Source organism: Leptinotarsa decemlineata, unplaced genomic scaffold (assembly GCF_025532065.1).
Source record: "Leptinotarsa decemlineata unplaced genomic scaffold, Ldec_3_MD MMD2_tig00026330_RagTag_RagTag, whole genome shotgun sequence".
NCBI classification, from domain to species: domain Eukaryota; kingdom Metazoa; phylum Arthropoda; class Insecta; order Coleoptera; family Chrysomelidae; genus Leptinotarsa; species Leptinotarsa decemlineata.
In genome coordinates, this window is record NW_027412690.1 from 2,635,843 (window position 1) to 2,663,388 (window position 27,546).

At 34.2% G+C, this 27,546-nt stretch overlaps 2 protein-coding genes across 2 annotated transcripts in view; one reads left to right on the forward strand and one right to left on the reverse strand.

The window, feature by feature from the left end:
* The window catches only part of Ance-3 (angiotensin-converting enzyme Ance-3), a 162,866-nt gene that overhangs the window by 28,440 nt on the left and 106,880 nt on the right, over nucleotides 1-27,546 (reverse strand). The window contains exon 9 of the mRNA XM_074182997.1: nucleotides 9,426-9,566. Coding sequence (XP_074039098.1) covers nucleotides 9,426-9,566 — 141 coding nt within the window. The remainder of the gene's footprint in view (nucleotides 1-9,425; nucleotides 9,567-27,546) is intronic.
* LOC111505225 (uncharacterized) lies at nucleotides 19,545-22,207 on the forward strand. The gene is made up of 2 exons (XM_023160002.2): nucleotides 19,545-19,703; nucleotides 20,960-22,207. Exons 1-2 carry the CDS (start codon nucleotides 19,680-19,682, stop codon nucleotides 22,097-22,099), a joined length of 1,164 nt encoding a protein of 387 aa, XP_023015770.1. The 5' UTR covers nucleotides 19,545-19,679; the 3' UTR covers nucleotides 22,100-22,207.

The following is a 27,546-nucleotide window of genomic DNA, read 5'->3' on the forward strand; positions in this document are numbered from 1 at the left end:
AACAAAGTACTAATTAGTACTACAACTACCAAATTCTAAGCGGGCGAAGCCGCTTAGAATTCGGAATTCTGAAAGAATTCCGATTTTCAATTATGGAATATCATTGACTTTAGGTCGATGATGGTCACTATCTTGCACTGACGAGTGGCTAATGAGCCCGAAACCGGTCTGCAAGTGTGCTCGTTCCAAAATTGAAGGTCGACTCTCTCAGTTGTATTACCAATTGCATGTGCAGGAAATTTTCTATGAAGATTCCTGCACTGACGCCTGTCGGATATAATCCAACGCCCTTCGTGGTATTAGCCAGGGGAATAGTTGTTTTCTGATAGGCGTCAGTCCATTCAACCTAGTGTGTAGGTATATCGAGACTGGCTTGAACGTTTAAAGTTCATTTCTTTAGATTTGTTTACTGCCAGTCTTCAAGCATAGCCCACTGACTAATAAGAAAATTTCAAAACAACTCAAATTATACAAATTTTGACCTAATTTTAATGACTGTTAGACTTTTAATGTGACTTTTCATCTCCTTTTCCAAGCTTTTTTGTACCTATTATTTTTGTAATTGTACATATACAACTTGAAATGACTTGTGTAAACACTCTTGTGTTATAGCATCAATAAAGAATTTGAATTCGAAGGGCTATGGATTATATCCGAAAGTTAGTGCAGGAGTCTTCACAAAAGAAATTCCTGCGTATGCCTCTGAAGCTATAACTGGTGGAATCGATTTTCAGACCGGTTTCGGGCTATTTGGCAGGGGTCAGTGCACATGATTTCACATATTAAATCATCAACATGTTTACGTATTTGATTGTTGCTTTATGACAAAAAACCCAATAATAATTTTTCAACAAATAGATTACATCTGCACAATTTCAAAGAGATGAATACACCGCCATTGAAAACTACAAAGAGAACAAATCAATAATAATATTGAAATCTTACATTCACATCGGTGCCAGTAAGACAGTGATTCGTCATTGAGCATTGTGTTGTTGAAATCAGAAATAATGAAATTAAATTATTCATATTGACTTGGGAAACTCAGTGAAAAAAGTTATTACCATTGACTTGGTATTAATTATGTTTTTTGCGGTACCGCTCACCGATCGCGAAGTAATGAAATATGCAAGATATTTGGGTTACATTAATACGAAAGTTTTTGTTCAAATTAATGAGCTACATAATAGTGAATTTGCCTTGCTTGGTTTCATTTGTTGTTATATCAGCGCAGTATCCCTAATTATTGGTAATTTGAAATCATAAAGAGAACATGAAAATGTAATTGAAGACGTACAATACAAATAATTCGATTCATTTCGATTGTTGGTTATTTAATGTCATGAAGACCATTGAAAAGTTTCCATCCCATATGATAGCTTTAGATAGCACGTCCGTTAACGAGTTTTACAATTTTATTTACCAGAATACCTGCATTCAGAAAATGTAAATCATAAAAACAAATTACTTATAAACAACACATTTTCATTGGTGAAAATTATATTGAATGTAATGGGGTGAAGTGGGAGTTTGACCATTCTACAGCTGTATAAATTTCTCCATTACAAGTTTTATCTTCCATAGATTGTTGAACGGTAAAAATTCCAAAAAAGTTTGAACAATTTTTCCACAAAATAACCTTCGTTGAAGAACAACATTTTTCGTTTACATCTTGAAAAATAATAATTTCTGTTACCGAAAAAAAATACCTATTAAAAGTAAAATTTATTCTTGATCATAGCGAAGATCATGTTAAGAAGATCCAGTTTAGTTACAAACTAACAGGATTTTTAGTGTAACTCTTTTTTTTACAACTCTCACCTGATCGCTTTCAATACACCCATCTCCACCATCCCAATACTTTTCCATTAGAATTTATTACTGTTTTAAGTCATTCTCTTAAAGGCAGGTTGGCTGTCCTTGTTCATTTTTCACTGTCTGAACCACTGTGCATGCTGTTTTTGGCGAGTGCATTGGCTTGATATGTGGGGGTTGAGCAAACCGGCCATCGAATGCCTGCTTCCACGTAGCCCCGCTGGATACGGGAATGACAGAATCACTTGTGGTTCTGTTATTCCCTAACTGAATGGCATCCCAATGATGGCCTAATCCTAAGGTGTGTGCATCCGTGCCGAGAGGATGAATGACACTGAGCCTATCAGCTGTCTCTACGGAACCTTCGAGATACCGGGCGCCCTCTCGTCGTAGCATCGCCTTGTCACGGTAATGCGGGGCTCTGCCGTGATTGACCGTCTTTCTGTACCTACTCGTAGGACTTTTATGGACAGAGTAGTCCATAAAAGTCCTACTGTCCTAAATGGACAGAGTCGTCTCCTCAAGAGCGGGGTACCTTATGAAACCACCTTGCACCAAATTCTTGAGCGACGTACGCAGAATCTTTCTCAAGTGGAGGAACAAACCCCCCATGAGCAGGTTAGCAAACGTTTGCGCTTAAGTCAGGTGTAGCTGACGTGCAAATAACCTCATATGGGAAGGTTGTCGCGGGTATCAAGGTGGGAATCTTGCACCTTGACTATCGGACTACCTCATTAATGATGAAACAGCATAGCATATATTTTGTGCCTGCCCCGCTGGGGTCCGAATCACGTTTTTAGAGTTCGGCAGAGCCGTACTCTTACCATCCGACGTAAAAGACCACTCACCATACAAACTAATCGGCTTCGTTAGGAAGCTGAGTTTATCTGGTCGACTGTGAATAGGTGTGAGCCGCAATAAACCCTTGCGGGTTGCGGTGGAGGGTCGAATAGACCCACTCACTTTGGACCTAACCTAAACTAACATAACGTTTTTTAAAACATGGTCGTTGTTACCGTCGCTTTCATTTGATACTAACTTTATTTCAGAGAAAATAACACGGAGCTAGATTTGATGAGAAAAGAGGAAGTTTCAACACAGGAATCCCATACTTCGCCAGAAATGAAGCAACAATCAATGCAGAGTGAGCTGAGCATTCTACTGGTGACGCTTCCAGAGCTCATTCTTCCACAGCTCTGATCGCTTTTTCCTTTCGCTCTCGAAGAGTGACTAGAATCATAAGATAATACTCTTTATTTACTGTTTCTCCTGCAGAAGGCCAATTCACATAAAAATTTGATGTTTTCATCCACTTTCGGCGTTGAAAGATGTTCCTCCGGTAGTGAATAATCTTTGATGTCTTCTCACCCTTCTTTATACCACTCAGAAATCCATGTACGTGAAACAAATTCATATCTATACAATTGTTTAAAGTGAGAATATATTTCTGTTCCAGATTTTTTGAGAATCACGTTGACATGTCGATAAAATGAAATCCCTACAATTTTTATAACAAGCGACAAATACGAATCCAACTGAGCAAACTAGTGTCGTCTAACCGGCTGACATGTGGAGCTGGAATATCAGGCAACCGGCATTATCATGTTTGACGTGAAGGTTCGTACAGTTTGTGTCATATTAAAGCAATCCCATTATTTTTTAGCCATCTATCTTCCATCTCATACATCACTTCATCCAAAACGAGTCTGGTAATGGAAAACACTAACAAATGAGTTGGAAATACCAATCAAAATATCTTTGGACAAAAATTTGTGACACATGAAAGCAAATTATTTGCTAATATGCTTGCAGAAATCATACTGATGGCAGTTAGATTCATTAAAGTAATATGTATAATATCAATATGATTAATATAATGCTGTTTATCTGGGGTCTTGATATGAAGCATAAAAAAATTTTACGTACCATAGCATTCTGGTTTTTTGAGCAAGTTCATCCTCTTCAGTATTTAGCCAACATCAAGAAAAGTTAAGATGCACTAATGTATGAGAGTATCAACTGAAGCAAGCCGCACATCTCAGGTTTTGATTGAAAGATATTGTGGCTCCTGTTGATGACTCCGCTTTTTGCAGTCAAGTTCCATACACGCATTTAGTTACATGACATTTCAGATACATCCGACATACATAGGTATTTCCAATATGTACTGTCATTCAATTATCATTATAGAAAGTAAGTTGAGCCATCAGTAGATTCTAACAGCAGTAGAATAGTAGCTCGAAAGACAAAACAAGGGTTCTACCGCACATATAGTAGACCTGACAACTCTCGTGCGATTTCTTCTTCATCGGCACTGGATTGATTCACAATATTCCATAATCTAATTGAATCACGGATTCGTTGTGAAAAATTCGACTACCTCGTTCATGAAATTGTGAATAACACTGATGAATATTGATGACTTCGCCTTCATTATGACATTAAAATCATTCATGCGCGCACAATCACAATATCATAACCTCAATCGTCTTTGCGCACCATGACAAATGTCATAACCTAACAAACCAAAGGACATCAATATCCTCAATCTTCAATTTCATTACTTCATTTTTCAAATCTGACATATGAAATAAATTCGTGAAATCGTGTTAGTTGGACAAAAAAAAAATTCGAGCCGAATGGCATTCGGCTCGAAACGTTGCGTGCTAAGATACTTGAGATTATGACATTTACGAATAGACGGTAATGAATAAATGTGATATCATAAAAGAAACGAAGTTAGTAATATTCGTCACAGTGTTGTTAATCATTCCGCGAGATTGAAGATCGAATCTATCACAACGAAGGCATAATTAGAGTGCGGAATATTGCAATGGAACCCCTACAGATAAAGAAGAAATCGCACGAGAGGAGCCTTGTGTTCAATATTGCCAGATCTACTGTTTTTGCAGTACATCTCCTGTTTTCACTCGCGAGCTACTGCTTGATAGTTAAAATTTACTAATGACTCACTTGATTTAAAAAAATAATTGTTGAATGGCTGTACATTGTGGAAATTACGATGTATGCAGTATGGAATTTTCTCCTCTGTATCAATTTACTGTTATTCTGACACAAAATCTAATACTAATCATAAACATGAGCTGGCAACCCTGGCCGTATCAGTATGGCTCGACTTCACAATCACAATATGAAATATTAATGTAATGCAGCTTAGAACTTAACACATTTGTGATTCTGAGGCGATATGACGTTCGCCAGGCCAAGTAGTTGTTAATCTGTTCAGGGTGACCACATGCGGTAGATTTCTACTTTTCCGGTAGATTTTCAACACAAATTGTAGATGAATTTTCGCCGGTAGATTTCGGTAGATATGAATAAGATGCCTTGGCGATAGAATTTTCATTTCAATGTGTGTGGCGACATCTACAGCAAATGACATGAATTCATTATTTCTAGATTCTATCCGCTTCGATACACAGAACACAAAATGGATTCTGATCATAAAACATCCATTTCCCGATTGCTTATTACTATTTTCTGAATATCTCCGACCTCCGAATAAAGGAAGAAGAATAAGAAGGATTGAAAGTTCCATTTCAAACATGGAAACATTTTTGTTTTTGAATCTTGAAATCTAATACTTGAAATAGTCCCAGTGTTCGAAATAACCACCTAGAAATCAACTTGCTATTTCACACGCCCATTGGCCATACCCGTAAGAAGGCAAGGCCTTGTAGATTCACTGATGCTATTCAAATGTCTTTACAAGCGCCACCTAGTGGTCGAAAAATCAAATTTTCAGTATGTTGGTGCTCTTCAAACTTCAAATCAAAGAGTACACCACTTCAAATACATTGCAGTAGATATCAGTAGTTTTTCGATGACACCGTAGGTAGATTTCTCAAATGAAATGTGGTCACGCTGTATCTGTTCTCTGACAGAAATCAAAACAATGAATTGTAAGAAATAACGCAAATCCAGTTGTCCTGATTTAGGCCGTATTTTGCAATGAGCAGTCGATCAGTCCAATTAAACAAACAACAAGTTGCATTCATTTCACTTTCAAGTCATTTTTAGATCGCCGGTACTGGTCATTCGTATATCTAGAAAGTAAGTTCAGAACGCGGAGATCCAACAAGAAACCATAACACGTATCAGTCTAAATTAATAGGTTACGCAACAAGTGAAGAACGGTCGTGGCCTATAAATTCTTGAGTGAAAAATTGCAAAATGTCTAATTAGATTTTGTCGCTGCGTTGATATCAGATTTAATAAGGTAACAGCGGAACTGAGCTCTCAATCATGTTATCTCTTTGGGATATCAACGATAGTGTAGCATTGAATATGGAAATGATGACATCGCATTGCTGAAAAATAATAACAGCAGCATGAAGTGCTTGAGAATTTCAACCTGTCATATTTTGCATTATACCAGGTGACGACGAAATGATATGCATAACACCATGCAGTTGTTTCTAGGGTGAAACATTTGAAATTCAGAACGTCGGTATAGTTCATTGGAGGTGATGTTTTAATAAGATAACCTATTTCAGTTCAACAAAGTCAATAATTTCAAAATGAACTTTTCATATTTTTAAACCATTCAATAGAATATACAGTTTTTTTATCAACACAGCAAATCATTTCTTTTGAAAATGGCACCATAGAAGATACTTTTTCTAATTCGACGCTCGCCCTGAACAACCCAGCACATCAACAACCGATGAAAATGTTGAGAAAGTGAAAAAAATTGTTATGAAATGAGATATGTGGCATCGAAGTTCGTTCCAAATTAACAGAATTTTAATCAAAAAAACCGTCGCATGAGCATTCCTCAGGAATTTTTGAATGACGTCAATGGCAATCGACATTTGCTCAAAAGTGTCATACCTGGTAACGAATCATGGGTATATGGTTGTGACATCGAAACCAGAGTCCAATCGTCCCAATGGAAGACCCCAGGAGAGCCAAGGCCAAAAAAAGCGCGCCAAGTTTGATCAAATGTCAAGGAGTTCTTGTTACATGGTAGTACGGTCAATAAGGAGTACTATCTTGAAGAAATGCGCCGCTTGCTAGAAGCAATTCGCGAATGCACTCATCATTGCTTGTTCGTAATTGTTTGCCCAAAAACAGCACCGTTATCATGCCTCAGCCAACATATTCACCAGATGTGCCCCCTGCGACTTTTTCCTGTTCCCAAGATTGAGGAGACCCATGACAGGGCGGCCGTTTTTCGACGATTGGGGAGATGAAAACCGAATCGTTGGAAGAGCTCAAGGACACACCAAAAAGATAATATCAGAACTGTTTCGAGGACTGGAAACGCTGGCACAAGTGCGTTATATCTGAGGAGGATTACTTTGAAGATTACAAAAGAGCAAATGATGAATAAATAAATATTTTTCGAGAAAAATTAAAGTTCAACTCACTTCACTCAGAAGCATGAAGCTTTGAGTGAAATACAGATACTATTAGGGGCTGATATGCTGACTTTCAGAGACAGCCTCACAAATTTAGGTTTGCTCATAGGTTCTAAATTACGTTTTAGAGAAAACTTCTAAAGTTATATGCGTCGTTGGAGACGCAAATTACACGCTCTCACTTTTTACTATAAAATACTAAAATTCAAAAATCTTCTGGATTCTAGATGTTCAATTCACGCCTTCAAAAGAAATGCAAAAAAACATTTGTTTGAGAAGCAGTGAAACAAGATTTTTTTCAGAATATTTCCTTAATTATATTTGAGTTATATTTATATCCTGGTGTAGCTATAGCTACAATGTTTATTTACTTTTGTTGTGGTTTATGTGGAAGAATTGGTTTCAAGACCTAGCATAATCCAATTATTTACCTCGTTTTGTGATCTGAAGAATATTTTATGTTATGGTAAATAATAATACATTATTATTATTATTTCAACAGACAGCGTATATGACAATATACCGTGATACCTATCACAGGAAAGAAGAATACCAGAATGATCTTGCAATGAAGAGGAATGAAACTAAAATGCTCAGCAGAAAACGATATGACAAACCAGAAAGCTCAAAGAAACAAAATTTATTTTTTGACAGGCAACACATGGACGTGACAAGTAATTAAAGATAAAAATGAGCTCTCCACTATCCTATGTATAAACAGGGTGGTCCAACCAGTGACGTCCAGTTAAGACCAATTAAAATCACCCCCCAGTATGTTTTGTATGATTTTGTATGAACTTGCGGCCGGACCGTCTAATATTTTTTTAATTATTACTAAGAAGTTTTTTCTTCGGTATTTTCTCTGCTATATGTTTCTCATGAACATTTTCATCGATATTGAAAGTTCACGTTTGAACAAGACAAATTGACAAATTCTCAACTTGACACTCGAAATCATTGAGAAATATTCTATAGTTTCTAGATGATTTTGAAAATTCTGAAGTAACGGAATAGTTATTAGATAGATATTATTGGATTGTGAAATGTTGGCATTGCTTATTTTCTTTCAAATCATCAGTATCGTAATGAGTATTTCTATCAAATGTAGATTTCTGTTTTCAATGTTTTCTCAAATGTTTTTGGGTTGAAGGCACAGGCAATGACTCAAATCAGGTGGTTATGCCTGAAACTGAAACAGAAGTCCCCAAATATAGTGGCCGATACATTTAGTGAACATCAAACAGCAATTTTGATTCTCAGCAGGTTATTGTCTTGAAGTTATAAATATATTCAATTAAAAATTATGTGTACAAATGCGCCTTGTTGTTTTTTTATTATTATTACGTTTTTCTCGTGGGTTTGCCAATAATAACCAATATTCAAATGTTTATCGCCTTATTAGGTTACTTCGTACGGCACTGTCAACTAGATTTCCTGGATCAACGTTTTGGTAGTGTTTATATATGGTAATGAAAGTCTCTGGAAGCCGATAAGAAAGTCGATAGAAGTCTCTCGAAGGGAAGCGACATCTAAAACAATCGCGAAGCGCAAGTAGAGTTGAGCGCGGTCTTGGCCAAGTCACAATGGATTTACGACGAACAGCAGCGGCCGGCGTCATTTTTTTTCAGGATACAAAGCATTACCTTTCATACAAAATCAGAATGGGGTATTTTCCATTTGTGTATTGCTATGATTTTGAAATTTACTGTTACAATTTCTGTTACAATAAAGAAGAAGGTGGTGCTGATACCAAAAATACTCAAATCTTCATCATTGAGTCACACTTTAACTCATCAAGTAGTTGCGAAAATCTATAAGTTTTCGTCAGTCACCTTTTAGTCTTCAGATATGGTTGGAAAGGAAACAGTTCAAATGTAGGTACAAATTGATTAAAGATGGTTAAAAAACCGTTTTCATTATTACTATCGTTGCCAACATTGTTATTGTAGTTTCAACATCATTTCAATTCCTATTTACTTTCACATGACTTTCAGCATGACAGTCAACCTTTAAAATCGGATAAATATTCAATTTTTTTCTCTAATAGGTAATTTGGCTTCACTTGAAAACCATTGCATTAATATTTTCTTGCATTTTAATGGAAAAATAACTGCTGGTACAGATGATTCGACCTTGCACCTACTCTAGTCGTGGTACGCGGAGGCAGTTACTTGCGTAATTTTTCAATCGCACAATAATACCATTATTTTATTGTTTACTACTCACATCAATATCCTGCCAGCATCCTTGCTTCTGTAAATGTCGCATTCGTGAAGCGGCCTGCTTGGATCGGAGGGGGAATATTGGCCAGCGGCGATGCACAGAGATCGGTATATTTGGAATTGCAGGATTGTGCTCACGAAGTATCTGGAAAAAAGAAACACCAATTTTTAACCTGATAACTACATTTTCCAGAAGGTTTCAGAAATGTACACCTAAACCAATGTTCATCACATTCTTATGATAGAGTACCGCAAGGTTCAATGACAGGGCTCGTTCGTATTAAAATAATGTGTATCGTTAATAATGTGAATTTATATTGAGTATTTCATAGAGAACAACAAACTTCAACTACAGCATTTCCAGAGACCGAAATAACAAGCTTACCAAGCGTTTAAATATCGGTTTATGACTGCATGCCGTCTAAAATCAACTAATCAGTCGACAATTGTTATGAACACGAATAGTTTTACTTAAACGAAGACTTTGTTTTGCCTGATAGCGTTAAAATGGACTTGAACTACTTTGGATGTTCACTGCCGGTAAATGTTAAGTTTAGGATACCCCCTTCGATATGCATGATCTGTTTCGAGTATTCGCATTCATTTGAGAAAAATATTTTTTTCCAACTTTAGTGATCTGTCTTGAACCATTGTATTCCTTAACTGGATAGAATCATATCTGAATCAACGAACCCAAGAGAACTGACACGCGGTCAGATATTGTCTCTGTCAGACACGGACTACCCCAAGGCTCGGTAGTGGGGCCAGTATTGTTTTTGTTGTATTTTAATGATATAGCTTATATTGATTCTGAGGGAACGTTCACAATTTTTGCAGATGATACAACCATTCTTCAAAAGAAAATAGCACAAGATATTGTTGAAGTGAGTGAGTGATGCAACTCCAATCTGCTATCATTCAATATAGAAAAAATCAATCTTTTAATTGCAACTCGTCAGGAATTCCGATGGGTAATGATATTATATCAAACAAAAAACTACATAAATTTCTTGGAATTAATCTGGACAGCAACCTCAATTTCAATAACCATATTAATTTGCTGAGCAAATAAATAGCTTCGGGATGTTATGATTTACGAACGGTGTCGAATGAATTGGGTCTTATAACCGCAAAAATTGTGTACCACGCTGTGGTTGAATCGCATCTAAGATATGGCATATCATTCTGGGGCACCTGCAACCAACACCACTTCAATACAGTTTTCATTCTCCAAAAGCGCGCATCAGATATATGTGCAGAGTTGGGCCTAGACAGTCTTGTAAACCCTTGTTCAAGGAGCAAAAATTACTAACACTGTCTTCTTTATTCATTCTCGAAACTGTGTGCCTAGTACATAAGAACAAATCATCTTATTATGTTGTTGTTGGTTTCACTCGCCAAAGCGACAAATTAATACTGCCTATTCCATCATCAACTTTGATTAAAAAATCATTGATCTATAATTCAGCTAAAATATATAACCATCTACCGACAAGTTTTAAAGATATCCAATCACCTTATCAGTCAGGAAGTCTGTAAAGCAAGTTCTCATTGTTCAGGTGTTTTATAGTGTTCAGCTTTTAAAACAAGCTTTTATTTAAGTGCCCTAAAAAGATCAAAATAAAATTTTGAATCACATTAACCACATTCATTTATGACTTTATAGAATTGAAATTATAATAGAAGTTTGTCGCGATTATTTCAATTTGTATTTGAAATTTTGTAATTAGGTAGGCACCTACTGAACTTAAAAGTAATTTATAATGTTTATAATTAAATAAAAGTGCCGTGAACGCTTAAAATATGGAACTTCAACCTTGAATAACTTTTTTGCACACATAGGATTTATCGGGTTCGAAATTTATTGCAGTACTTAGTTGATCTGTCGGAATGTTTCTCAATTTAAATTTCATCTGACTGTATATGTAGAGATTTCTTCTAGGCATCGCGACAAGCTTTCATTATAATTTCAATTCTGTAAAGTCATAAGTGAATGTGATTAATGTGATTAAAAATTTTATTGTGATCTCTTTAGGGCACTTAAATAAAAGCTTGTTTTAAAAGTTTTTTATCATTATTTTATTTTATAATTTTTAGTTTCAATCGATAGTTATCGATCAATACGAAAGTCCATCTATAAAACGGAGAGTCGTTCAACAGAAAAACTCAAGGAACTAATGCTAATGACGCTCATCTCACCAAATTACACAAGTCATGGTATGGCTCTTGTGCCTGTTGGTCAGATTGCGTGATGGACCGTCTTACTCTGGGAACTTAGAGAGTGGTGGATAATAATATTTTTTTACAATGCAAATAAATATGGGTTCTTACAACCTACTACACCATTTATTGTCTTCTTTTTAGAGTTGGGAAGCAGGTATTTGAAGATGACAGCTTGATTTAATTTTTTCTCTAGAAATACATTTTATTTATTGAAGCCAACCCTGGATGTGGCATCTATTTCATGGTGGACCTACCAACTGCCTATCTTAAACGAATGCGTATGCAAAATTTCGTGCCCCTGCTATTTACCACTGCTTATGTTGATTTTTAATAGCTCCTGCAATTTTAAAAACAGTGTCTGATTATCTCATTTATTTATATGTTTAATCTATTTACTTCCTTATTCACCTGTTAATGTCTGACTATTCGTTCATCTAGGATGTATATAAATATGTATGTGTGTGGTATTTATGTGCGTTTATAAATGCATATTCATTTATTTATTCATAATTGCTTCGTCTACGAGATGTTCATCTTTCGAAAATAAAGTATACGTTATTATCATTATATTATTATTGAGTTAAATTTAAGATAATAGTTCTAGCTGTGAACTAAAAATCGTAACCATATTTCAATATGTTCAGTTATGTATAGTTATTATAGTCACTCATTTATACATGATTAGCTTTGTCAACGACTTTATACTTTGGACAATAAAGCATATTTCATTTGATTTGATTTGATTTGATTTTGATTTGATTATAGCAATGACTGTTATTGCTGTGACTGTGTTTTCGAAATCCTAGGATTAAACAGAAAAAACTATTATTAATGGATAGAGGGTTTATATTCTTGGAATATCCAGTAGAGTACAAGCAACAAACCAAGAAAGATGGCGATAGTAAATTTGACTGTACTGAAGATAGCAGATCATTAAATCAAAACCATCTAAATTATTTCGTCAGAAATCCAGGTTTATCTAAAATGTCATCAGTTAATGTAACTTTCTGATTCATGATGAAATAAAAACAAAAATCATAACTGCATGGAATTTGCGAAATCATATAAATGTATAATTATAATATGTTTGGTGTTTATTGTATATTGCTCATTAAAAAAAATGAATAGCCTACATTATAGTGAATTCCGAACAAAATCAAGTGGTTAAAACATAAATTGGTATTATGTATTGATTTAAAAACGAATATTTTAATTTTGAGTCTATATTTTACACAAAGATCCCTGCTTCATATGATTAGTACCCGAATTGTTGAATACTGTGATAAAAAAGTGGTCTTTTAGGCAAACTCATTTCAGGAAGGCAAAAACAAAATTTTGTGAAAACACTTTCCAAAGATCAACGACGGAGACATTGAGAAGTTAAAAGTATTTTTTATATCCCGCAAATCAGGAAACCATCAAGTGACACTCTATAGATAGTAGGGTAACAAAAAAATTGTTACTGTTACTCTTCTAGTAACTGTGATGCAAAATCAGTACTCGCTACTATTCTATTTTTTTTAATATATCTGAATGGAATCGACAAACAGACCTATGAAGCATGATGATACATCTTTATTAATATCAGAAAAAATGATGACATCCTGAAATCAAAGTATGATATTGTTTTTAGGAATTTATTCAGCTGGTGTGAATTTAATGATTTATTCTTCAATCCTGATAAAAACTAATGGGGGATTTATCGTCAAACAGTGATTAATAAATTGAACTCTCTTGAAACATATTTAGGACTACAATGCTATTTTACAGAAAAATTAGTTGCTCTTACTATATCATAGCTTAGTCATGGAAATATTCAATAAATTACCATATTATATGTAACAGCCAAAAATCGTAAGTGAATTCAGAAAAACCTACCAGAGTTTCTCTTAAGAGAATAGTATTTACAATATATCCGAGTTTTATGATAAATGTTAGAATCATTTCTGTAACTGTGTTACTAACCGTGTTAGGAATCACACGTTAAAAGGTAAGACGTCGTTAGTCCTTAGCTCGCACAAGTTTCTCAACTTCTGAGAGTTGTCGTTTGCATAGGGGCGACAACTGATTAACGGAAAAACAGATTTCAAAACAGATTTTTTTAAAAACTGAGTTACTAGGGATTAGGTTTGATAACTATATATTCTCATACAAATTTTAATTTATCGATGAAGAGAATGAATGATACTACTACTACTCCTGCCACTACTACTACTACTAGGACTACTACTACTACAATTTTCATAAAAGTCTTGGTGACTTGACTACCATAAAAAATTACAACGAGCACGTAACTCTTCGTTGCTCTGGGTTAGGTTACTCTTCTTTTTACTACTCTCTTATATCATAGAATACATAATAATACATAGAACCAGTTTGAAAAAAATCTCAAGATAAAAAATAAAGGGAATGCTTTCCCAGAATTACCGGAACGTAAATATGATTATTTCTGGAGCCAATATTGCTTAATGGACAAAATTATATTGAAGAAATGTTCATTCAAGATGGACATTTTCAATAAATTTTTGAAGTGAAATTTCTTTACGTGCGCTTGACTTAGGGAGTAAACTAGTGAATGCATGACAAGACCGTTACGAAAAGTGTGATCTGGCGAGGAGAACGAGACTTGAAAGGGAGAGTTAAGTTTCGTATATTACTGTAGCAGCCAAAGAGAGAGGTACGAGCACAAATTTACGATCGAGTAGGCTTTGAATAATTAGGAGGAAACTATCATACGTTGCCACTAATTTTAGCAAGAAGATTTCAATTTTAATTTCAAGTCCGAAGATGTACAACTCTTGGTAAACTTTCTACAAGATACATTTGAACTACAAATGAATAGTAACCGAAATGAGCCTACCATGAAACATGGAACAGAAATCGATGCTGTTTTCTCTAGATATCTTTCTGATTTTCATTCGAAAACATATGTATCTTATTTTTTATACCATAAGCCTATTGTCTCGGTATCACAATCAACCAGAGTAAGTAGTGATATATCAGATAATGAAAATAAAAAATAAAAACTCAAAAATAATTCAAACCCATGATAAATTTAAATATTTGTAGATAATTTGTAGACGTGGTAGGGGATATATTGGTCAAACGTCAAGATTACTCAGAAACAGAATCAGCTCACATAAAAGTGATAGTAGATTACATCCTGAGAGATGCGCTCTCAGTAATCATGTTTCCAAAGAAGGTCATAAAATGGACTACAATTCAACAAAAATTTCAACAACGGAAAGAAATACATCTAAGAGATTGTTTTTGGAAATGTCATTTATATTACAATCCAATAATTGCCTTAATAAAAGATCAGACCATGATCACCTCAGTGAAATCTATGCCTTTTTATTAGATATTGACAAAAATCTACATATGATTTCCAAACCAATAATAATTCTGGTTTTTCATTATTATAATTTCATAACATTTTAATTATTTTATTTTTTAACAAACTTCCAACCTCCCTATGGCAACCTTCAATTGTTTTTCTCAAGACTAATGAGGGTGTTGTCAATTAATTAACATTTTTGGGTTTTCTCATTGAGTTACTTACAGAACAGCAGATGTATCTGATCACACTTGGTCCATAATAGTTCTCTTTTGTTCCATAGTTTTATCATCTATAAGCAAATACACTTTTTCAAACTGAACTACATGACAGCTGTCATTATCAATTGTTTTTTGTCTCTCTCTTTGTTCTTCAACCACATGGCTTTTACCGGTAATCCATAATTTCAAAACAAATAACAATTTTTAGTACATTTTAATTTCAATATTCTCCTTTGTATCCAGTGAGGAGTCAACCTCTTTTAATGCAGTGACTTGTTTACTGTATTAACATGTTTCAATTGTTTAAATGTAACATTTTTTTCGACACGGCCAACCTCACTAACAGTAAGTTTGAGACCTTTCATAATAATTTTTATCTTGTATCATGTATGTAAGTTTTGTATTATACAAATTTTATAGCTTTTCCTTGAAGATGATAATAAATTTTATCGAAATATTGGAATAACTTGTTATAAGAGTACACTTCCGTTCTGCTGATCACCCAAAGGTATTTTTCAAGTTTTGTTATATATATATATATATATATATATATATATATATATATATATATATATATATATATATATATATATATCCTGCACGCATGATGTGAATAAGGGTCTGACGAATAACAATATTTTATAAAAAATAATCTCAAGCATTTAGAATTGTATATCAAGTTTCATCTTCTCCAATGTATCAACAGTTTTTCTTCAACATCAATGTAACAATCCTCACATAAGATTTTCCCTGATGATGGAAATAAAATTTTCCGAAAGCTTGGACAAACTTAAAAGAGTACTCATTTACTTGCTGCAATACCCCACTATCCAATAGTTTTTATTCTTAACTAGTCAGCAACGACTACCCTTCCTCTTATATATATATATATATATATATATATATATATATATATATATATATATATATATATATATATTTGTCTGATGAAGGTGAAATTATTCATTTTCATTAGCTAGTCAATATATGGAAACTTTCATACCATTGTTATATTCTATTCAAAGAGCTCCTGCTAGATCCTTTACATAACAATCAAGTATTCTGCTCGTATCGTGCCAGATGGCATTCGAACGCTTGTTAGATTACCTCGTAATATATTTGATAAGAACACTTTACAAACCAACAAAATTCTCGCAAAGAAAGTGTTCCGGCCTTAAACTTGTTTGTTCCCATTATTTCAACACGGAATTTTGCATTGCGTATGCATTTCTTGTGAAACGGTGCGTTCAATTTTTTTCTATTGTTGGGAATTTTTCAGTATTGTTGTGTTTAGCAGAAATATCGGCTTGGGTAATGGAAGATTGTTGTCGTGTGAGTTTGGAACTGAGATGATTGTATGTTATCGTCCCCAATAATACATCTTTCCACAGCAGAAAAATTGCGTGAGAATATACCAAGAAGTAACATCTGATTCGTATTTGTAAAATAAAACTGGCGTTTATTCTTTGACTCAAAACACACAAAACTGAAGGCGAAGCAGACAAAAAAATATTCAGCATAATAAAAGTACTTCGTGATGTGGCGCAGGGTTCAGTAAGAAGCCTAATGCTGCTTTGAATATACGAAATGTTCGCATTTATTATAATTTGTCTATATTGAACATCAGATAAAAGTGAGTTGGAGAGCTTCTATACAGCATAATTTATCATTTCAGAGAGGCTTTTTCAACATCACGAAAAAAATGACATTGTTTAATCTTACTGCTTTCCAATCATTTATAATTGTTATTATGATAATATTGGCAATGACGTATCACCTTACAAAAACGCCATCTATCGGATTGACAGAAAACTCAATCCGCGACCATCAATGACAAATTGAAACTCGTTGTGCGGACTGAGTCTTCTGTCAATCATTTGGGAAGCGTTTTCGTAAGGGAAAATGTCAGCGCTTCTCATTTATATTCAGGCTTGTACTTTAAGGACAGTTGGATCCAGCAATGCACTTATGATTCAGCCGAGCACCACTGATGAGACCAATTCTGGGTTTACACAGCGCTGTTTGGTGTTGGGTGATAAATGCTTTGTTGATTAAGCTTTAGTTTCATCCATTATGATGAAAAAGTGAGAAATTGTGTATTGGTAAATAATTGCAAGAAGAGTCTTATTCTTGTGAGGTCCTTATGATAGTTGATGAACTTATTACCATTTTTCAAAAATAACTACAGATATCTATTTGAAATATTTGAAATTTTTACAGGCAGAGATCATTCCTATACCAACAGGCTTTATTCCTAATCGAGTTCATTGATAGCTACTACATTTCTCTTTGAGGTTTCATCTAGCCAGAATTTGAATACATTATTTTCGAATAGATAGCTAGATTAAAGAGGTTCGTGACTCCACCTGACCTCGCCGTATTAGATTTTTTCTCATGGGGTCATCTAGGAAACAAAAATGCAGGTAATCACTCCACATGTTCCAAACGTTTATAAATTAATTCGAAAGTTGGGTTGGGTTCGGTTTATCAGTCTATCCAAATTAATTTATCTGAGTATTCTCAACCAAAGCGTAAAGAACTCGCATTTTTTATAGCACAACAAAACACCACCCTTTTTGCTAATTACAATTTCACATGAAGTCAGTTTTTAGAAGACAGTACAAAGTTAATTTTATAAACGATGAATATGCAATCAAACATTGTTTATAAAATTAACTGCAATGATTGTCCAGAATGTTATGTAGGGCAAACGGGACGTTACTTAAAAAACAGGTTGTCTGAACATGAAAAAGATACAAGGAAGTTGAATGTTGCCAATCCAACAGCCCTCGTTGAGTACACAAGAGAAAACAACCACAGTTTTGACTTTGCAAACCCCAAGATTTTAGATATTCAACCTTTATTAGGTAAACGACTGTTTAGTGAGATGATCCACATTTTCAAACAAAAAAGTGTTAACACTAGAAGGGACATAGAAGGACTAAATATTAATATTTTATTACACATAAGTTTCCACCATCCTTTGTAAACAGATATCCTTCTATTGTTCATATTTTTTTTTAAAAAGGCAAACAAAAACGTCCATTTCTAATCAGTTTGTCTCCCTTGATATCTTTTTCATTTTTAATGTGTCTGTGGTGTATGTGTTTTCATTTGTTTAGTCCTCATTTTCGTTTGTACCTATGTTGTCTGACACATATATTTTAAACGTTTTTTGACGTGGATAACTAATGTTTGGTAAGTGCACCTGTTTGTTTCTCTTTTACATAATATGAGATTGTATAAACTTTATAAATTTTGCAATATGTACTGGCATATACTGTTCACTTATTAAATTATTTGATTATAGAGCCCTGATGATGGATTTAAGTCCGAAACGTTGGCATAAAACTAAATTGTATATCTACGAACATTTTTGATCCCTTTTCCAACCAATAGAAAAAACCGCATTTTCATAACATTGAAAAATCAGAATACTTATTATTGTATGAGCGCAGATGATAAGTAGTTCGAAAATTCAGTTTTTGAAATTGAAAATATGCACGTGGACAAATTCAAAAGAAATTTCAAAATTCAAAGACTGCTATAAAATGAATATGAAGAACATGAAAACAACATTCTGTTAAAAAAATTTCGGGTAATTGTAAGCCTTATTTGTGAGTTAATATCAGAGAAGAAAATTTCACTTCAAACAAATATTGAAGGGTTTTTCTTAAAATATTAACGCAGTTTCTCATAACCTTCTTTGTTCATCAGTGTGGAAACAAAGAACTTATACTAATGGAGTAATTTTTTAATATTATTGTCTATATTAATTATAATAATTAGTTTTGTAGCTCACTAAAATAATAACAGTTAAAATTGTAATCAATTAATGGAATGTATTTTCTGTAGATTACATATAAATAAAATAAAATAAAACTTCAATTTATAGTTTGAATAATTGTAGAATGAAGATATAAATTCAGTCAAAAGGAAGTTTGGATATTTCCGATGCATAATCTGTTGAAAAACTGTTAAAATGTTTTCCGTCAACCAGCACTATGGAATTTGTTATAAAATTTCAGCGATATAACGAATTTTGAGAAATATTTTCATTGACATATTTCATATAGTCTATCTTGTTTTGTGTTTGTAAATATTTTGATGGAAATCTGAATATTACTTCCTATAACTACAATATTATCTCACAGTCAGCATGCAAAAACTCGATTAATCACATCAGCTTCAAAGTCCACACAAAAACCAACCGTCTATGACCATCGCAAAGAGTATTCGGCACAGAACGAAACCCATTCGAATCCGCTGCTCCGTCCCTGTATCCACCCCGCTAGATCACCTTCTGAAAAATAACTTTCTCGAAACGGTCGCGGGAACTTATTTTTTGCGAGGGGGGCAAGCTTTTGCACAAGAACCCAAGAAGTAGTGGCCTGCTCGATGAAAGTATGCATTGAGTATAAAAGTCATTGAAGAACTCCAAAAGGTATTCAGTTCATTTGTTGAACTACTGCAATACATGAGAGTTGAAATGAAGGCTTTGGTGAGTTTTGTGATTGTGATTTGTGAGAAAAATCAGTGATTAAGGATTACCACAGTGCAATGAATAATGTAGTGCCACGGTTGTCGAAGGATTTTCAAAAAAAAAGAAATGAAAGAGTTTCATTAGGTTTCATCGTGAAATTTAACAAGAGGGTACACAATCAAAAAACTTGATTTGAATTGATGAGTTGATTACTCACATAGCAAAATTACCAAAAATTTTATTATAATTACATTTATCACTTCAATAATTATGAAGTTCAATTTCTGGGGAAAATAAATTTCAATTTTAGAAAAAATATAATTCACAATATTGAATATCAACAATCACTATCATTATCAACTTCAGAAAATTTCACTACATTGAAAATCCTTCAGAACAATGCACTACACTTTGATTGATAACTAATAAGGAATAATCTAAATTTGAGTTGTTCAAACATTAAGCAGCATTGCTAAGAATTCAATTTTCATTGATGCTTATAGTTGTTTGCTTAAAATAAGTTTCAAACCACTCAGCAGTTGCTGATATGATTTTTTATTTGTTTCGAAAAGAAAGTCCTAGCTCGTCAAACAATGTGAGAAATTTTACCCAAATCTCATCACCACTTGTTAATATAATTAAATTCATTTATAAGCTTTTCATTTGGACTAAACTACATAAATTATCTAGGGTTATTTTCATGTAACAAGTTTACTAATTATTTGATAATTAATTGCAATTATTATTACACATAATATTAAACTAGATCCATGACATGAATCACGCTTGCTATAAAAATAATTCATAACTGATTGTTGTTTTGCAATAAAATGAGTAGTTTCATTGAATATTATTACAACAGTAATAATTACGAAATGAAAATTTTTAGTTTTTATATAGAAACATGATAGATTTAATTCATAAAAGTTGATTTTTTTCTGTTCATTCTGGATTTAGACATTTTTGTATAGCTTTAACTAGTTGAATTCATCCGTTTAGAATAGAACCTTGATATAAAATCAAAATTTTTCACTGAATAGAATAACAAGAATAGAATGCAATTGTAGAATGTTGATATTCAGATATAAAAAGCTATTCTTGCCAATTTAACTACTCAATTTGATCAATAATGATATTTTGGTTATCAAATACATCAAGGAAGAACTGATCAAATATTCAAAAAATAAATGCTAATTCCAATCCGTCTGCTTCTTCTTAACTGCCCTTTGCCCAAAATTATTCTTGACACTGACACTTTTATCTACCACTTTCAGATAACTTTGTCAATCTTAGTCCTTGTGGCAGTGGCGGTAAACGCTGAGGCCAAGGAGAAGAAGGAAGCAGAACCAAGCGACAAAAAACAAACCAAACGCGGCCTACTCAGTTTAGGTTACGGATACGGAGGAGATTTTGACAATGGCTATCATGTCGGTCAAGGAGGTCTCGGCCTGGAAGGAGGATACCCAGTTGGCCATGGATCCATCGATCTTGGCCACTCAACTTCTGTAGAAAAAACCATCACCCTTTTCAAAGGAGTACCACTACCTTATCCCGTTGAAAGGCACATCCCATACCCAGTAACTAGGAATGTCCCCTACCCCGTAAAAGTTCTAGTACCACAACCCTATCCAGTAGAAAAACCCGTAGCTTACCCCGTGAAAGTCCCAGTGAAAGTAGGTGTCCCTGTCCCACAACCCTACCCCGTTGAAAAAATCGTTCACGTTCCCGTCAAAGTACATGTTGACAGACCCTACCCCGTGAAAGTTTTGGTGCCTCAACCCTACCCAGTTGAAAAGCACATCCCTTACCCAGTGAAAGTACATGTCCCACAACCTTATCCCGTTGAGAAACAAGTTCCAGTACCTGTCAAAGTACCTGTGCACGTTCCCCAACCCTACCCAGTATACAAGCAAGTTCCATATCCCGTCAAGGTTCCAGTTGACAGGCCATACCCCGTTCACGTACCACAACCTTACCCCGTACATATCATCAAAAAAGTACCAGTACCAGTAGAGAAACCAGTACCATACCCAGTCAAAGTGGCAGTAGACAGGCCCGTGCCATACCCAGTGGAAAAACCATACCCAGTAGCTGTTAAAGTACCAGTACCAGCGCCTTACCCTGTTGAGAAACCAGTACCATACCCCGTGGAGAGACCAGTACCTTACCCAGTGAAAATCGCCATTGACAGGCCTGTACCAGTACCAGTAGCCAAACCAGTGCCTTATCCAGTAGCAAAACCAGTTCCGTACCCAGTTAAAGTACCAGTAGCAGTACCAGTACACTCCCACGGAGGATATGATGGTGGGTATGATGGTGGATACGACGGTGGATACGGTGGTGGATACGGTGGTAGTTATTCAAGCAGCAGTGGAGGACACGACGGAGGATATGAAAGTTATGGCCATAAATAGGCGGAGACATGATGATTCACACTGTGTGTGTCTCTTTGGATTTCTCTTGTAAACTATTTATATTTTTCTGTTACCTCTCTCAATAAATTCTGTTATATTTTTTATAAACATTGTGATATTATTTCAACCACAACGAATCCAAATTGAATGCAGAGGAAATGGATTATGCTGCCAGATGTGTAAAGAAGTAAAAATCTTGAAAAATTTGAAAAGCAAAAAATAAGATATGAATTAACTGATTTGGAGTGTTGCTTAAACTATAGTTGATTGGAAAAACAAGATGAAGTAAAATAAAAAATCTAAACGAATGGAATTTCAGAGTGTTCAAAATGAACTATAGAAAATTCAATGTTGTATTTCATTCAGTAATGAAAACTGCTATGTGGATTCTAATAGGTGAATTTTATTACATGGAAAAACACCAATAATGCCATTTTGAACAACTATAGGACCTGTTTTCTGTTCAATTGCATTGTTTTTTTAACCAAATGTAAAATTCACATCTACCATAATATACATCTCTACAAAACCATCGACAAATCAAAAATTTCCTGTGAAAGTTTCAAAACGAGAAATGCAGATTTCCATATATAGAATATATTTTTCACATTAGAACATTTATTGGGAAAATAATATGGTGTGAGAACGTGTTTTTGTTTGTTTCAAAACCGATTGAGATCATCAACAGGATTTTTAATCTATAAATTTGCTTAAAGAATCAAATCAAAGTGAACTTGTATCATTGCAAACATATTGAATAACTTACAACATAATATAATCTATCTGAATCCTATTCAGATTTTAGGCGTGATAGCAAGCACTAGAATAGGTGGAACTACAAAAAAATCAAATATTTCAATTTATAATTTCAGTATTATTCTGCATGAAATATAAAGTAAAGTTTTTCAAAACAGCTGTAGATTCTGTGAATATATTTTGAATAAGTGTCATGGAACTGGTCGCTACTTGATGAAAATCCGTTATAACTTATTCCAATAACACTTTGGTGAACCCTATAATGGATGGGTGGTTTTATTAAAAAACAAATATTTGGATGTATCCTATAGAACAAATAATTTCACCAACTTTATCGAATTCAGTGAAGACAAAATTTCAGTGTTGAATAGATCTGGATTATATACGTTTATCCTAAATTATATATTGGGCAAACTTGGAGAAATGTTCCCAGACGAATGAAAGAACATGAGGTAGTTTTCTCTTTGGTAGTAATGGAAGTGGTAATGGGGATAGATCTTTACTGAGGCAATATGAGGTCCCCGTAGTTTCATATTCATTATATGTCCCGTGAGTTTGTTCCTGGAATGGTAATAATGTATTACGTATTACATTCATTAGTAGAAATTTAAGAGGTGATAAATAGTAATCAAAATTAATATCACTGTATTACATAGAAGCGTGGATGTAGAAATTATCACTTAATTTTGAACCTGCTTGAAGAATTTCTAGAAACATGTTTTGTGAATTGTTGCGTGAAAAAAATCTCAATGAAATGATATTGGAATTCGTCATATTTGAAAGGACAAAGAATTTATGTAGAAGTTACCGGATGCTGAAGAATATTTTGCTCAGAAAAAAGTGAAAATAGGTAATTGCGAAGCGTTAGCTTTAGATAAACCAATTTCAAATCCCAAAAATGTTTTCAAAATAAACTTCAACAATAATATTATTCATATCAGTTTCTGATATATTTACAATTTTGAAAGAGCACATTCTCATTTTTTTTCTCTGTTTGGTCTGACAGTTCCAAGAAAAAATAATCAAATGTGAAAATTTAAAGGCACTGAGTTTATTTGACAAAATTTCAGCATTTTACGTTTTTAGAAAACAACAATAACCCGTTTTATGTTTCAGAATACTGACAAAGTTATCGCAGACTTCACTACATTGAAAGTACAAAAAAGTGAAAATAGTAGAAAACTGTATTTTTTGGAATTTGGTAGGTTTGGCATTAATCATTTGCGATTATTTTGATGTTTCGTAATTGCTGGTGTTTTTATAAATTTCTATCACGTGTTCATTCTGTTAATTTTTTTGTAAGAGAAAAAGTTCATTTCATTTTTATTTTTTTACTGGAGTCGGAGTACGAACTACTATTTTTTATCAAATATTACGGCCCCGAGCATTATAGTATTCATTCTTCTCTCTGACCCTGGTATAAATATAACAACTCAGCGGATAATTAAAAATAACAACAGTTCCAAAAGAACAACGTACCTTGACCAATTACATGGAATTATATTGTTGAGTGCCTGAAACAACGGGCGCTTTCAACATACCTAATTAGGCAGTGCCGACCAGGTGAATTGATATATGCGTTACGACATGACACGTAATATTGTGTGTGCAAGAAAGGGATTTCCTCAAAGATATCACCATACGTTCATGTTACGTATTGAAGTCTGTCAGCCTATTTGATGTCAGGTCACAGAACATCGACGGCATTGTTTCCTTTGACGGGTTGACTAGTGTCTTCCCTGTCGACGACTACTTGTAGTCCGAACAAATTAACGAAAATACTCGTTCAACGTGGAAAAATTGCAATAGAAGGTTTCTCGATCGCATTCAAATGAGAAATATTTGCTAAATGACATACAGGGCGTTTCCCCCCTCCCCCCTGTAAGTCAGAAACGGATGTGTAATCGAAAATTTCAAAGAACACGTCAATTTTTATTTCTAGGTGGACTAATTCTGATATGGAAATCATACCCGAAACTACACCCCCCTGCGGTCAGCAACTACCACCCCTTATTTTCTTCAATGGCATGGGTGGTCGAGTGATACACCATTCGAAACGTCTTCTGTCCCTCTATTACTTCTGATTTTTTTTCGAAATTGATTCATTCGTTATTGAGAAATTGAATGTTTAACGTTTTATTTAACAAAAAAACAGAAAATTCACTGTCTTTCATTTTAATGAGGAAATCAACAACATATAATATCAGTGCAAACAAAATCAACGGATAAATTGTTCAAAGTGACCGCCACCTAGTTCCATACAATAATACAGTCTACTCTTGAAAACGTTCCGTACATTATTCAAGATGTCCGGAGTCAGCACTCGGCATTTCCGAAAAATTATCTGTCGCAGGTCTTCTAGATTTGTAGGCTTAGTAGAGTAACTTTCGACTTCAGGTGTCCCTACAGAAAGAAGTCCCTCGGTGTGAGATCAGGTGATCTAACTGACCACTCCACTGGACTCCTTCTACCGATCCAACGCATTGTCCAAAAACATCAAAATGTGGGGGTGCACCATCCTTCTGGAATTTTATTTCATTTTCTACTGAATTGTCATCATTTTTTAAAATTTGTGTAATCATAGGATCTACACAGTCTTGTAATATATTTGAATATGTGTCTTCATTGAAATTACCTTCAATGAAGAACGGTCCAACAATATGATTACCAAGAATGCTGGCCCAGACATTCAATTTTTGTGGAGTTTGTGAATGTGTTTTCATCACCAAATGAGGATTCCCATCGCTCCAGTAACGACAATTGTGTTTACTCACTTCACTACTCGACATGAAAAAACTTTTGTCTGAAAAACATGTATTGTATAATAGATTTGGGTTATTGGCCAATTTCTCGCTGAACTCCTCACAAAACTGAAGTCGACGATCAGGATCATCTTCGTTTAATTCCTGAACTAGCCTCATTTTGAAAGGATGGAATTTGTAGGCTTTCAAAATCCGAAAAACACTAGTAGCTGATACAGCAGACGCTCTAACTACTTGTCTGATAGATTGTCGATTATCCATTTGTACATGACCCAACTTCAACTCCGTCATTTCTAACAGGAACGGGATACTTCATGTTTTCTGTTGTGAACAGAACGTGAAGTTCGAAACTTTAACTGTTCAACGTATTGATGGCTCACGTTGTGGTCTGGATTATTCGTAATATAAATTGTTGCAGCAGCTTTAGCACATTCATTATTTTCATAATAGATTGCAACAATTTCTACTCTTTCTTCAGTAGAATAAACCATGTTGGAACACAGTGAACATGGATGACTAAATAATAATTCGCGAAGAAGTGACATTGGCCAACAACAGTGTTCTGTGACAACTAGATTCAACAAGAACTACCAGTGCATAAAAAACTAACAGTGTCGTCCATTTCAAAACGTTTACTACTAATTAATTGAATAAATAAATGAATTTTACAAATCTAGAAGACCTGCGAGAGAGAATTGTTCGGGAAGGCCGGTTTCTGACTGCGGACATCTTCAATAATGTAAGGAACGCTTTCGAAAGTAGACTGTATTATTGTATGGAACTAGATGCATGTCATTTTGAACACTTCATCAGCTGATTGTGTTGCCATTGATATAACTTTTGTTGATTTCCTCAATAAAATGAGTGATAGCGAATATTCTGTTTTTTGTTAAATAAAACGTTCAACATTTTATTTCTCAATAACGAATGACTCCATTTCGAAAAAAATCACAGAAGTAATAGAGGGACAAAATATCTTTCAAATAATGTATCACTCGACCCCCTATGCCATTGAAAAAAAATAGGGGGGTAGGTGCTGACCGCAGGGGGTTGAAGTTTCGAGTATGATTTTCATATCAAAATTAGTCTTCCGAGAAATAAAAATTGACGTGTTCTTTGAAATTTTCGATAACACGTCCGTTTCTGACTTACAGGGGGGTTCAAGTTTTCGTTGGAACGCCCTGTATATGAAATCGAACAAAATCAGTTTAGAGCAATACTAAAAAAATAAAATTTCCAAATGGCGAATCACATCATGAAAAAAAAAACATATCTGAAATCATTGGTTTCTGCAGAAACATTTAAAAAATATCTCATTTTTTCCTTTTCATTTCCATTTAAATGGAAAAAACATTAAAAGGAAACATTCCAGGCTAATGTGAATCTAGCGATTCACATTAGCATGTGATGTTTCTAATTATGAAATTACTTTGTGTGAATGAGCTGGGGTTTCTACATAATATTTCATCTGCCTCTTATTTCCGATACAATTATCATCAAAAAGATATATTTCTTCTATTTTAAAAATACGACCTGCCTAACAATCATATAAGTATTGGGATTCCGTTGTAGAAATACTAATATGTAACACGTATATTTTGTTTCTCGCATTTTAGCTACCGATATTTTAAAAATGTTCGATGCAAAAGATCGATGGCAAAAGATCGTTAAATAAACTACATATATTTTTGTTGCTGCCATCTAACGGCGAGTAGTGAAAGCTATAGAAAACGTCTGAATGGTAATTTTCTAGTAGACAAATTTAGTAGATGATGACGCTAGAAGCTAATAACCCACAGAAATAAAAATATTTACTAAAATCACAGATTAAAATTTTAATTTGTGCTAAAACTGGGTATCAAAAATATGTGTATGAGCTCTTTATCGATTTTGAAGTCAACTCATGAACTTGCTGATTGTAGCAAACTG